Raw genomic sequence first — 15,054 nt, 5'->3', positions numbered from 1 at the left:
ATAAATGTCCCAAATGGGAATACCTCCTTAAGTCTTACAAACACAACACTTTACAAACACGGTTCAGTATTTTATTCATATAAAATAGTTTAACTTACCATCTTCATTCAAAAACAGCTTATTGAACCTTAAACCACTAGGTTCTTTCCCGACATATCTATGCACATACTCTGTGCTGAGATCATTAACAGCAATTGCATACTTCAGCGGCTTGACGCATGACTGCAGGCAAAATGGCACTTTGGTATCCCCAACAGAATGCCTAGGAAAGGGGAAAATACAATGTAAAAATAAACAATATAGTACTAGGTATTTGATGCATGCTGTGCATGTGCTAAAAATATATGGAGGTTACTGTGGTCTTGCCATGAACGGGAACCTGTTACCAGCTGTCACCTGTCTGCTCATTATAAGCTTAGAAGTCAAGGAGTAGGTTCTATGCTTGATAGACTATTATCTCATAGAGGGAAGGTTGTTACTCACTGTTAGGATGGCTTCCTTGACTTCAAAGCTCAGAATGAACAGTAATTTAAATGAATACATTTCACATTCTACTAGATCTTTTCCCACAAAACAGTATGTCAATCTGCTCAGCACTTTTTGCTCTATAACATGCTTGACACCATGTTCAACATGACAGGTTCCATTTAACTACCTGTGTTGTAAGGGTATTTTGAAGTACTGGTTGGTTCTGTCCCCTTTTATTCTGCCTCTTTTACATTATCTTTAATATTCTGTGTAATAAAGTATTTCTTGTAACGTAGTGGGTTAGGGACAGTTAGAATATACCCATCCACCAGTGAGCTAAGGCCACATTTCAGAGACGTTATCTTAGAGACATATGTGCTGCACATTGCAGGAAAGGCTAAAAGTTGTAAACTATGTTACACACATACATTACCCTATATTGCATAGTGAGGACTATTTACTTTTTACTATTCTGTATGTGAATTGTCTGTTTTACCTTATATTTAATGACACTTAGTAAATATATTTATTCACTTAGCCTGTGTAAGCTTATTCATTCTCAAATTTTTTCAATGAACATTTTGAAACACTACTTGAATCAGTTTTTAATGCTAATAATAGGTGTGTATATATATCAAGAGTTTAAGATATGAAAATGTTTTAGAAACACAATCAAGTTGGCTGTCTGGATCATTCATTTAGTTTTACCTTTATTATATAGGAAATTATTTATCTACCAAAATAAAAAAAAGTTAATCCACTTGACAATTGGAGGTTTTACACTTCTCCTTGACCAGACTAATTTTCAAGTTTTTCCATTTGCGCTCATTAGAAAATAATTGGTTTCTTAACCACTTCCCGACCGGCGGTCGGGTTTATCTCTGAATGGACGTTTTAGAACGTCCATTCAGAGAACGCAGCTGCACGCTAATCAAGCAGCTGATGAGCAGGGGGGCCCACTGTAAGTGACAGCAGGGCACCCCAAAGAGAAAGCAAGGACCGTTCACGGTTGTACCTGCCTTCTAGATCGCTTTATACACAGCATTGAATGAGTGCTGTGTATACAGCAAGGAAGCGATGTGTCGCTCCGGTCATGTGACCACTGGGGTCGGGAGAGTGCAGGTATTCCGCAGACCTCGATCAGCTCTGCACTAAGGCTGTACAGTATCGTGTTAGGCTGTACAGACATTCTGGTGGCAATATTTCTCCGGTAAAACCTTATGGAGGACACAAAGTGTAAAATAAATAAAAAAAAATTATAATAAAGTATTTTATAAAAAAAAAGTGTAAAAAAAAATTTGGGGGAAAAAATTGAAAAATAAGACACATATTTGGTATCGCAAAGTCCATAACGACCGGCTCTATAAACAAATCACATAATCTACCCCATCAGGTGAACGGCATAAGAAAAGTAAATAAAAATTACGCCAAAACAGCTGTTTTCAGTCACCTCACCTCCCCAAAAACCTTAATTAAAACGTCAAATGTACCCCAAAATGGTAGCCATAAAAACACCACCTCATCCAGCAAAAAACAAGCCCTCACACAAAACTATAGCCAGAAAATTTTTAAAAAATATGGCTCTGAGAACATGGCAACACAAAAACACGATTTCTTTTCTAAAAGGTTTATTGTGTAAAACGTAAACATAAAAAAATAAATAAAAATACACATATTTGGTATTGTTGCATCCGTAACAGGATCTATAAAAATATCACAGGATGTACCCCATCAACAGCTTCTGCGCCCTGGCGTATCATCCCCAAATAGCAGTTTATGACCACAGTTGGGATATTACTGTATTCAGGAGAAAATGGGTAGCAAATTGTGGCAGGATAGTCTCCTGCTATCCTTTGTGAAAAAGAAAGTTTGGGCATAACACACCATTTTCTTGTCTGAAAAATAAATAAATAAATAAATAAATAAAATTTTTCATTTTCACAGCCAAGTATTATAAATTCTATGAAACTGCTGTAGGGTCAAGTGCTCACTACACCCCTTAAAAATTCCTTGGTTAATGTAGTTTACAAAATGTAACTTTATGGGAGTTTTCACTGTGGGGATACCTCAGGGTTTCTTCAAATGCAACATGGTGCCTAAAGACCATTCCTGCAAAATCTGCCCTCCAAAACCCATATGGTGCTGACAATACTGTAAGTCAGTATGACACGCAGATGACAGGCGTCACTCTTAGAATCACTGCACACTTCACTTATTTGGGCAGTTATGGAGCCAAAACTGACCAAATAACTCAAGCGTGAACTCAGCCTTACAGGTAAACTGACCAGGTATAAAGAACCGTGCAGATTTTATGGACTATTGAGATAAAATGGATACTTGCTTGTTGAAAATTATGTTTTAGTTAAAATGGCGGCCAGGCACCCAGCCAACGCCTATAACAAAAATCTTTCTTTCTGCTTTATTATAGGCCTCAAGCAAGCAGCTTCAAAGAAACAGAAAATAACGGCTTCACCCATCTAGAAAGGGGGGGGGGGAACCTGCTCTCGCACATAGATTTGACAGAAAATACATAGCTTATAGCATATAGTAAACACATACTGCCTCCCAAGCATTTTCCTGTTCTACATTTCCTGTCAACTTATAATCTGCTGTAACTGACAATAAAGCAGAGATCCTATTTTGACTCTCAGCTGTGTGTCTCAGTTTGATCTCTCTGTGTACGTACACAATTTGGAGCAGTACATCAATCGAACTGGTAACTTGACCAGAACAAAATCACAGAGGCCAAAGATCCTACTGTAGCGTGAAAGAGCGCACTCCTTTTACACTGATTCACTAATTCCACATAGATTTCTACAGAACCTGTTCTATTAAACGCTTATACAAGTAGAGACCCCTGACAGAGTGGAGAGGGTGTCAGCAGTAAGTTTGTGTTGATGTCACAGATTATTTTGCCCTTCCTCTGATCAGTCAGAACAATAACCCAAAAAAATCGATCCTGTCTGTTGAGCTTCCGCCTTCACATGGTCAGTAATCCATCAGTATTGCTAAGGCAAAAAAAAACAAAACAGGAGGGGATCCAAAACAGAGATGACACATGAATGTTATTATCGTTCACAGCGGCACTGAGTGGTTTAAAACACTGTAGCTGTCCAGCCCAGTGCACTTAGGCTGGCTACACTTTATTCCACTCTCCTTCCTATTTGCTTTCTTTTTCTACCTAGGTATCCTGCTCGCCACTGATCCTAAAATCACACACAGACACCCTGCTACCAAACATGTTTCGCTGGAGAACCAGCATCTTCAGGGGATAATACAGGTATATGTCCTGGGGGCGGGGACCAGCTTTTAAAAGGTAGGTATATGACGTCATTGATTATCCAGCATACCACGCTGGTTGTTACTCCAGTCATATTCCGATGTCTCATAGACCTGCTCCGCCACTGGTCAGTCCTATCTACATGCGCCGCCTGGCAGCAACACGTAACTTTACTCACCCCGACTCTCACCTTGGTGCGGGGAGTTTGCGTATGCCCACCTTGGTGCGGGGAGTTCGCGCATGCGTGCGGACTTAGAAGAATTCTTGTCCGCAGTGCGCATGTCATTGGACTTTGTCCCCGACTCTCAACTGGTGCGGGGAGTTCGCGCATGCACGCAGACTTAGAAGAATTTAAAAAAAAATTTAAGGGGCAGATATATTTGCAAAAACTGCAATTTCCACATGGATACGATTCTTTTGTCACCAACCGGGTTTGTGTGATTTTTTTTCTGGGGGCAAAAGTGACTATGTACCAGCATCTCTTTTTAAGATTTTTTTCCCCTTCTATAAGTGATTGTTGGATTCACCGAAATCACTTCTCTTAAATTATTTTCCGCTCGCAGGACATGCCAATGACGATTGAGGGTCCAGTAGACTGTATCTGTATTTTTAGCTCTACTATATGCTCTATGGAGTACCATTTTGGGGTATCCTCTAGACACAAATCTACTGTACAATAGTCTGCCTTCTCTTTCAAAGGCCTGTTATCTGTACAGTTTCTTTTCGCTCTCAAATACTGTCCTATCGGAATCCCTATTTTTAGTGATGGTGGGTGGAAGCTCTCCCAGTGTAGGAAGCCATTTGTAGCTGTAGATTTCCTGTATACTTCAGTTGTAATACATATTGGTCCTCCCACCAGCCTAAAAATTTGCTGGTCCCCACCCCCAACACATATACCTTTATTATCCCCTGTCTCCAGCTAAACATGTTGGGTAGCAGGGTGTCTGTCTGTGTGTGATTTTAGGATCAGTGGCGAGCAGAATACCTAGGTAGAAAAAGAAAGCAAATAGGAATGACAGTGGAATAAAGAATAGCCAGCCTAAGTGCACAGGGCTGGACAGCTACAGTGTTTAAAACCACTCAGTGCCGCTGTGAAAGATAATAACAGCGGCAACAGACTACAACTAGCTAGGAAAACATTCATAATCCTGCTCTAACACTGAGAATTTTTAAATAGCGTCATAGTTTAGTAGAAACAGTAAAACAATAAGGGCAATTTTAAAGGAATGCACAGAGTGACCCAATGACATCGTGGTGAGGTGGCAGCAGCATGAGGAGACCACAGAGGGGCCATTAACATAGAGGTGAGGTGTCAGCAGCATGAGGAGACCACAGAGTGGCCCAGTTACATAGTGTTGAGGTAGCAGCAGCATAAGGAGACCACAGAGTGGTGAGGTGGCAGCAGCATGAGGAGACCACAGAGTGGTGAGGTGGAAGCAGCATGAGGAGACCACAGAGTGGCCCAGTGACCTAGTGGTGAGGTGGCAGCAGCATGAGGAGATCACAGAGTGGCCCTGTGACAGAGTGGGGAAGAGGGGGGCAATACCAGTATCAGCTGAAGATGGTGGGTGGCAGTAGGAGCACCTGGCAGCAGGTGTGTGGCAGCATCAGAATAGTAGCTGAAGCAGGTAGCCAGAAGAAACAGGTCTTTTTTGACAAAGTTTACGTGTGGCACCATAGACGATCTAGTCTGATGCATCAGGCATTGGTGAGTGGAAATCCTGGCTGATCCACACCCAATTCATCCTCACAAAGGTCAGTTTCTCCACATTTTGGGTGGACAGACGAGTTCTCCTTGGGGTAAATATGGCCCCCACCGCACTAAACACCCGCTCTGGTGCCTCAGTGCTGGTAGGGCAGGAAAGCTTGTCCAAGGAAAACTTAGCCAGTTTCAGCCACAAATCGAGTTTGGGTGCCTAGTAGTCCAGGGGATCTTTGATGTGGGGTGGTAGGGTGCAGTCGAAGTATGCCACCACCTGCTGGTTCAGGTTCTGCTCTATGTCTACCTGCTGCTGCTGGAGAGTAGTTTCTTCAGTAGGCGGGTGAAGAAAACTGCTCATCAGCGACTCTAGACTTAAGTTGTTGCTGATGGAGCTGGTACTGCTCCTTCCCCTCCCCCGCAGCCATGGCAATGGAACATGAGTACAGATGCGCCCCCCCCCGGTCAGACCTGCCAACCGACTTCATACAGTACGATGTCTCAATATTAGTCGAGTTTATCCTCCCTCTCAGCGGGTGGAAAAAAGGCCCAAATTTTGGACCAGTAGTGAGGGTCTAACATGGTGGAGATCCCTTTGCAGAATGGTGACAATTCGGCTGTCACTTCGTAAGCAACTGAGCAAACATCGAGCCATTTGCGCAAGTGACTCGGAGGGACTCCCTGCCTCCATTTCCACTACATACTGCCATGGTGTGTCTGGGTCATCTGCCTCGTCTTCTTCATCGACCGGCTCCTCTGGCTGCTCCTGTCAACTGTGTAGAAAAACCACCTATTTCTCTACGCATTGCTTGTGCTCAAATATCCTCCTGCTCCTCCTCTAGTTCAGCCCCCACAAGGCTCATGTGGCCATGAGATGTAGTCGCCACATCTCCTGTACCATGGCCAGCCAGATTTAGCAGCATCTGTTCCAGGACATGAATCAGTGGAATGACGTTGTTCATCCAGTAGTCCTGGCGACTGACAAAGTAGCCTCCTCAAAGGTCCTGAGCAAACGGTAGGTGTCACGGATGAGCTGCCACTGGCTAACATCAAAGTTACACAGGGGAGTACCTCTGTTCGCCTGTATAGGACATTTGCAAAGACGTTCTAGGACAAAGATAACTCCTGAGCTTTCACAAGATAGATTGCCTTTTATTTTAAAATTCATTTGATTCACCATGGACACCACCTCATTTTTATTCATATTCTTTTTTCTTATATTGCACTAGAACCAAGCATGGTACATAAATACAGACTAGAAACAACCCCTTTACATACATGTAAATACAGCACCAGTACCAAGCTCATTACATAAATACAGCACCAGAATCGACCTAAAAATATAAAAATGGAACCAGAACCAAGCTCATGAAAAACGCAGAACCAGAAACAATATCATTACATAAATACAGCACCAGAACGGAGCTCATTAATTACAGCACAAGAACCAATCATGGCACAAATATAGCACCAGAACCACTTTAATTACATAAATACATCACCAGAACCAATATGGTGCAGAATTATCAGGAACACCATACTAATACGGTGTTGGACCCCCTTTTGCCTTCAGAACTGCCTTAATTCTACGTGGCATTGATTCAACAAGGTGCTGATAGCATTCTTTAGAAATATTGGCCCATATTGATAGGATAGCATCTTGCAGTTGATGCAGATTTGAGGGATGCACATCCAGGCCACGAAGCTCCCGTTCCACCACATCCCAAAGATGCTCTATTGGGTTGAGATCTGGTGACTGTGGGGGCCATTTTAGTACAGTGAACTCATTGTCATGTTCAAGAAACCAATTTGAAATGATTCCAGCTTTGTGACATGGTGCATTATCCTGCTGGAAGTAGCCATCAGAGGATGGATACATGTTCTCATTCTGTTTACGCCAAATTCGGACTCTACCAATTGAATGTCTCAACAGAAATTGAGACTCATCAGACCAGGCAACATTTTTCCAGTCTTCAACAGTCCAATTTTGGTGAGCTCGTGCAAATTGTAGCCTCTTTTTCCTATTTGTAGTGGAGATTAGTGGTACCCGGTGGGGTCTTCTGCTGTTGTAGCCCATCCGCCTCAAGGTTGTGCGTGTTGTGGCTTCACAAATGCTTTGCTGCATACCTTGGTTGTAAATAGTGGTTATTTCAGTCAACGTTGCTCTTCTATCAGCTTGAATCAGTCGGCCCATTCTCCTCTGACCTCTAGCATCCACAAGGCATTTTTGCCCACAGGACTGCCTCATACTGGATGTTTTTCCCTTTTCACACCATTCTTTGTAAACCCTAGAAATGGTTGTGCGTGAAAATCCCAGTAACTGAGCAGATTGTGAAATACTCAGACCGGCCCGTCTGGCACCAACAACCATGCCACGCTCAAAATTGCTTAAATCACCTTTCTTTCCCATTCTGACATTCAGTTTGGAGTTCAGGAGATTGTCTTGACCAGGGCCACACCCCTAAATGCATTGAAGCAACTGCCATGTGATTGGTTGACTAGATAATTGCATTAATGAGAAATAGAACAGGTGTTCCTAATAATTCTTTAGGTGAGTGTATACAGCACCAGTTCAGTACAAATATCATTTGCATAGTCAGGTTAGCTCTTGCAAATATATACAGTGGATATAAAAAGTCTACACACCCATGTTAATATGTCAGGTTTCTGTGCTATAAAAAAAAAAAAAGAGACAAAGATAAATCATTTCAGAACTTTTTCCACCTTTAATGTGACCTATAAACTGTGCCACTCAATTGAAAAACAAACTGAAATGTTTTAGGTGGAGGAAAAAAATAATAATAATAATAATGTGGTTGCATAAGTGTACACACCCTCATACACCTGGGGACGTATCTGTGTTCAGAATTAAGCAATCACATTCAAAATCATGGTAAATAGGAGTCAGCATACACCTGCCATCATTTAAAGTGCCTCTGATTAACCACAAATAAAGTTCAGCTGCTCTAGTTGGTCTTTCCTGAAATTTTCTTAGTTGCATCCCACAGCAAAAGCCATGATCCACAGAGAGCTTTCAAAGCATCAGAGAGATCTCATTGTTAAAAGGTATCAGTCAGGAGAAGGGTAAAAAAGGATTTCCAAAGTATTAGATATACCATGGAACACAGTGAAGACTGTCATCATCAAGTGGAGAAAATATGGCACAACAGTGACATTACCAAGAACTGGACGTCCCTCCAAAATTGATGAAAAGACGAGAAGAAAACTGGTCTGGGAGGCTACCAAGAGGCCTACAGCAACATTAAAGGAGCTGCAGGAATATCTGGCAAGTACTGGCTGTGTAGTACATGTGACAACAATCTCCCGTATTCTTCACATGTCTGGGCTATGGGGTAGATTGGCAAGACAAAAGCCTTTTCTTACGAAGAAAAACATCCAAGCCAGGCTACATTTTGCAAAAACACATCTGAAGTCTCCCAAAAGCATGTAGGAAAGGTGTTATGGTCTGATGAAACCAAGGTTGAACTTTTTGGCTATAATTCCAAAAGATATGTTTGGCACAAAAACAACACTGCACATCACCAGAAGAACACCATACCCACAGTGAAGCATGGTGGTGGTAGCATCATGCTTTGGGGCTGTTTTTCTTCAGCTGGAACTGGGGCCTTAGTTAAGCTAGAGGGAATCATGAACAGTTCCAAATACCAGTCAATATTGGCACAAAACCTTCAGGCTTCTGCTAGAAAGCTGAAAATGAAGAGGAACTTCATCTTTCAGCATGATAACGACCCAAAACATGCATCCAAAATCAACAAAGGAATGGCTTCACCAGAAGAAGATTGAAGTTTTGGAATGGCCCAGCCAGAGCCCAGACCTGAATTCGATTGAACATCTGTGGGGTGATCTGAAGAGGGCTGTGCACAGGAGATGCCCTAGCAATCTGACAGGATTTGGAGTGTTTTTGCAAAGAAGAATGGGCAAATCCTGCCAAGTCAAAATGTGCCATGTTGATAGACTCATCCGCAAAAAGATGGAGTGCTGTAATAAAATCAAAAGGTTCTTCAACAAAGTATTAGTTTAAAGATGTGCACACTTATGCAACCATAGTATTTTATTTTTATATTTTTTTCTTCCCTCTACCTAAAAGATTTCAGTTTGTTTTTCAATTGAGTTGTACAGTTTATATGTCACATTAAAGGTGGAAAAAGTTCTGAAATGATTTATCTTTGTCTCATTTTTTTACATCACAGAAACCTGACATTTTAACAGGGGTGTGTAGACTTTTTATATACACTCTGTGTATATATATATATATATATATATATATATATATATATTGTAGGAAGGAACAAGGGGCCATCATTGATGGTCGGTAAGTGTCATTATTGCAGATTGAAGTCTGACATTTCAGCTGTTTAATATGGCCGTTAAAGCTGATCCGGGACGGCTCTTACTGGGAGTAGCCAAAGTGCTGGGTGGGTGGTTATTCCCCACGTTCGAGGCCGGGTCTTGGCAGGCTTATAAAAACAGTCAGCACTATCAGGTGGTGTGGATTTTACTCCATCTGACAGTGAAGTTGTGGAGTCCTCTAGGCGGAAGACTGCAAACAGGCGTGCAGGCCGCCTGGAAGCCTGCCAGTGAACTATTCTGTGGCTGAGCATTCAGCCAGGTGTGAACTGACACCTAGGATGCAGGATGAACATTGCTTTGTTTTTGCTGTGTGTGAACAAGCACCAAGACTATTATATTTTGAATAAAACACTGAAGTTTGATTTACAACCTGGTTCCTTGCCTCTATACTGCGTCCGCTAACCTGTCTACCAGAGCAAATCCCATATATATATATATCCCAAAGTACGAGGCAGCACTCCAGATTGGCGTGAAAGGGTGAAGACCCCAAACTTTAATTTCCCAGCAACGTTTCGGCCTACTCAATGAGGCCTTTGTTAAGCTATACAACAGTGCAATAACAGGGTATACAATTGTGTTCAAAATTATTCAACCCCCAATGCTTTAAAGGGTTTTAGGGAATTTAGTGTACATTTGTAATTGCGTTCAGAATGAAATCTTACAAGGACTTTTTAAAGATCCAAATGCAACTAAAATGACATAATTTTTTTTTGTAATACAGTATTAAATGTTTTTTTTTGTGATTTCTTCATTGACACAATTATTCAACCCCTTAAAGACTACCACTCTTAAGAACAGAGGTTCATTCAAGTGTGTTCGATCAGGTATTGAAAACACCTGTGGATGTCAAGGAGCAGCAATCAAGCATAATAAGCACCAATTAGGCAGATTTAAAAGGACTGTGATACTCAGCTCCTTCTAGACATTTACATGGTGAAGTCAAGAGAATGGTCCAGGAAGACAAGAGAAGAGGTGATTTCTCTTGACAGGAAGGGCAATGGCTATAAGAAGATTGCAAAGATGTTAAACATACCAAGAGACACCATAGGAAGCATCATTCGCAAATTCAAGGCAAAGGGCACTGATGAAATGCTAACTGGTCGTGGCAGAAAGAAGATGCTGACTTCGACTGCTGTGCGCTACCTGAAGCGCAAAGTGGAGAAAAGTCCCCGTGTGACTGCTGAGGAACTGAAAAAAGATTTGTCAGATGTGGGTACTGAAGTTTCAGCTCAGACAATAAGGCGCACACTGCGTAATGAAGGCCTCCATGCCAGAACTCCCAGTCGCACCCCCTTGCTGTCTCCAAAGAATAAGAAGAGTCGACTGCAGTATGCCAAAAGTCATGTGGACAAAACACAAAAGTGTTCTGTGGACTGATGAAACAAAATTAGAACTGTTTGGGCCCATGGATCAACGCTATGTTTGGAGGAGGAAGAACAAGGCCTATGAAGAAAAGAACACCTTGCCTACTGTGAAGCATGGTGGGGGGTCAATCATGCTTTGGGGCTGTTTTGCTTCTACAGGTACAGGGAAGCTTCAGCGTGTGCAAGGTACCATGAATTCTCTTCAGTACCAGGAGATATTGGATGAAAATGTGATGCAGTCTGTCACAAACCTGAGGCTTGGGAGACGTTGGACCTTTCAACAGGACAATGATCCCAAGCATACCTCCAAGTCCACTAGAGCATGGTTTCAGATTAAAGGCTGGAACATTTTGAAGTGGCCATCGCAGTCACCAGACTTAAATCCGATTGAGAACCTCTGGTGGGACTTAAAGAAAGCAGTTGCAGCGTGCAAGCCTAAGAATGTGACTGAACTGGAGGCTTTTGCCCATGAAAAATGTGCGAAGATACCCGTAGATCGCTGCAAGACACTTGTGTCAAGCTATGCTTCACGTTTAAAAGCTGTTATAACTGGAAAAGGATGTTGTACTAAGTACTAAGATTGAATGTCACTTGGGGGTTGAATAAAACTGATAATGATGTGAGCACAGAAAAGACATTTGTGGTTATTTCATTATAAATGTTATGTTATATTTGTCTGACTTACAAGTGCCTGTTTGATTTAATTGTAAACAAGATGACTGAAATGATCAAAATCAATGTCAAACTGGCCAAAACACTCAATTTCAGTGGGGATTGAATAATTTTGAACACAACTGTATATACCCAAAAGCCAGTGCAATCAAATCACATGATACAATTAGTGAAATCACATAGAACAAAAAAGTGCTCAGTCACATGACATCACAATCATTACAATAAATCCATTTAGTTACAAAATTGCATAGAAAAATTCAATAGTTCTGTAAAATCATTGAATACAGTGAAAGAAGAAAGTGTTATAGATATACATATATCCTCTCCTATCCCAAAATTGGATCTAAGAGCCTGTATCATTGTGTAAATATACAAAAGTGCTTCGAGCATGTGGTTAAAGGGTTAAAAAACAATTTAAGGCAAAACAGGATACAGCCGTATCCCATTAATATATTAAAATAGTATTGCATACCATTGGTGGCTCAGTGCGGCCGCGAGTGTCTGGCGTCTCCATCTGCGCTATGCGCATGCGCCGAGTTTGACAGTCAGTCCCGTCCACCCAGCTCATACTGCGTGCCCACGCTCTCACGCTCGCTTGGTGCGCGGCGCGATGATGTGGAGCGCAACGCTCGTATCGCGAGGAGGGGACGGACCATGTGACTCAGCCACATCCAACCAGCAACAGAGGGGACGTGCCAATCGCTATAGTAACACAGAATGTAAATACACACTCCGAATCTGACATCAGTGGAAACATCGAGGTAATCGCAAATAGCGAACTAACATACAGTCATCTCAGGCATATCCATGAACATAAGGGATACATGGGGGTACGTTCTGTGTTGTCAGGGGCAACCACCATGGTCTCCCTGCTCAGCACCTGGACCAAACAGCTGTTCTCCGGGCCACCAGTGGACAGTCCGAGGGCCAATACCGTTTCCCCCATAATCCCCACATTCAATCAATCTCTTACAAGTGACAGAGGTGGGATTAAACCTTTCCTCCATTTTACAGTGTATCATGGTGTCACCACGAGGGGAGTCATTAGGCTCCACCTACTTTAATCGAGTTCGTGCTGACTGCCAAAGTGAATACTATGATCAGTCCCACAGCACTTCAATCACCACCACTGTAGGCATCAAAATAACTTTTGTTCATCCAAATTGTCATCATGCGTTGTACGGCACACTCCCAGATGCGCCCACTGATGTCCACCACTTCTTCATACGATGGATAGGGCCATATTCGCGGACACAAAGAGCCACTTCCGGCCTTGCTTACTAAAAGAAGACAAAGGGCCTAAAGTGTACCCAAAAGTTCTATAAAAAATAGACAAAAAAATTCAGATCGGTATATCAGATGTTAGCACTGTTGTATATTTCCTATACCAGACTGAACAGATTAGATCCCCCATGTTCATAGAGCCGACTGCACCTCCTAACCCCATAAATCCCATCTACATTCAGTATTCAAGCTATCCGGCTTAAGTGTACGCAACCAGTGGATCCACACTATTTCTCGCTGTTTCAATAATAGCTCTCTATTACCTCCTCTTTTAAGAGGGGGAATATGATCAATAACCCTAAATTTGAGATCCTACTCGATACGCCAGAAACGGAGGGATCTCCCTGTGTCCAAGCATTTTGCGGATGTTGGACACAGGGAGATCCCTCCGTTTCTGCGTATCGAGTACCTGTGGCAATTCAACCTGGTCTTAACATCCAACGTGGTCTCTCCAACGTAGAGAAGACCACAAGGGCACGACAGTAAATATATAACAAATGCACTGTTACATGTGAGGAAGTGACGGATCTCAAACTGAGTCCCCAATGATGGATGTATGAATTTGTGCCCTTTCAGCAATTGACGCAGTTTAGACATGGATAACAACAATTTCTTTTGGAGCCTATATATGTCTGGATAGATGTTTTCTCTCCAGCTACATCCGCTCTGACCAATTTGTCACGCAGGTTATTAGATCTCCTGTACGACATGAGAGGAGGCACAGCAAATTCCTTAATACTGTTGAAGTTAATTTTCAATATCGACCAGTGCTCCTTAATCACCCCTGCTATTTGATAACTACCTTCTGTATATGTAGAGATAAACGGCACCCTATCCGCAACCTGCTTATTAGATACCTCAGAGTGATCAGGCCCCAAGGAGTCCAGATGTCTCCGGACCAATTTTTTGGGGTAACCTCTGCGGGTAAATCTGTCGGACATCTCTGACAGTCTAAGTTCACATAATGTTGGATCCCTTACAATTCGCTGAACATGGAGAAATTGACTACGTGGCAGCGATTTGATCATAGAGCGTGGATGACAGCGTGTATAGGCGCCTCAAACATGACCCTAAATTTGATGTGATCAGAGTTATCACTAACGTTCTGGATAAGGCCAAGACAGGAGGCCTGATTGATGGACCCCTACACACCTATCAGTGATACACCCTAAGACACCATTGATATATGTGTTACCTAAAATTCATAAGTGTCTTAGTAACCCCCCAGGGAGGCCCATAGTTTCGGGCAGAGAGTCAGTATTTTCTAAAATAGCCATCTTCTTGGATAAGATTCTTTGTCAGTTTGCCGTTGCTTCTAGGTCGTATATACGTGATACAGGTGACTTTTTGGAGAAAATATCGCAGGTAGTGGTGACCCCAAATACCATATTGGCATCATTCGATGTGGTCAGTCTCTACAGCTCGATCAATCATGATAGAGGTGTGGAGGCTGTTCGAAGATGTCTTTTGGATACGCAATACACGGATGAGTGTCAGGAGTTCATTATTGACCTGCTCGGTGTGGTCTTGAAATACAATTATTTTGTCTTCAAAGATGGCTACTATCTACAATTGCAAGGAACCGCAATGGGTTTGAATATGGCGCCGACTTACGTCAACATCTTCATGTCAGACCTTGAGGCAGGGCATGTCTATGTGTCCCACCACTTCAGCCGTGTGCCGGGGTGGTGGAGATACATAGATGATGTGTTTGTCATTTGGAATGGCACTGAGGAAGAGTTGGCTGAGTTTCACCAGTTCCTAAATAGGATGGATCCTGAGATTAAGTTCACCCTTACTCACTCCACCGAGCAGGTTCAATTTCTGGACACTATGGTAAAAATAGAGGGAAACAAGTTAATGACAGATCTTTTTACTAAACCGACCGATTGTAATAAACTGTTGAGATATGG

The 15,054-nt window shown here is 42.3% G+C and overlaps 1 protein-coding gene across 1 annotated transcript in view; it reads right to left on the bottom strand.

The window, feature by feature from the left end:
* LOC121008604 (glutaminase kidney isoform, mitochondrial-like) overlaps positions 1-15,054 on the bottom strand; it is a 1,417,393-nt gene that overhangs the window by 1,043,589 nt on the left and 358,750 nt on the right. The window contains exon 6 of the mRNA XM_040441254.1: positions 99-262. Within this exon, the coding sequence (XP_040297188.1) occupies positions 99-262 (164 nt within the window). The remainder of the gene's footprint in view (positions 1-98; positions 263-15,054) is intronic.

The sequence above is a fragment of the Bufo bufo genome, chromosome 7, assembly GCF_905171765.1.
Source record: "Bufo bufo chromosome 7, aBufBuf1.1, whole genome shotgun sequence".
Taxonomy (NCBI): Eukaryota; Metazoa; Chordata; class Amphibia; order Anura; family Bufonidae; genus Bufo; species Bufo bufo.
This window is presented reverse-complemented; position numbering and strand designations above follow the sequence as displayed.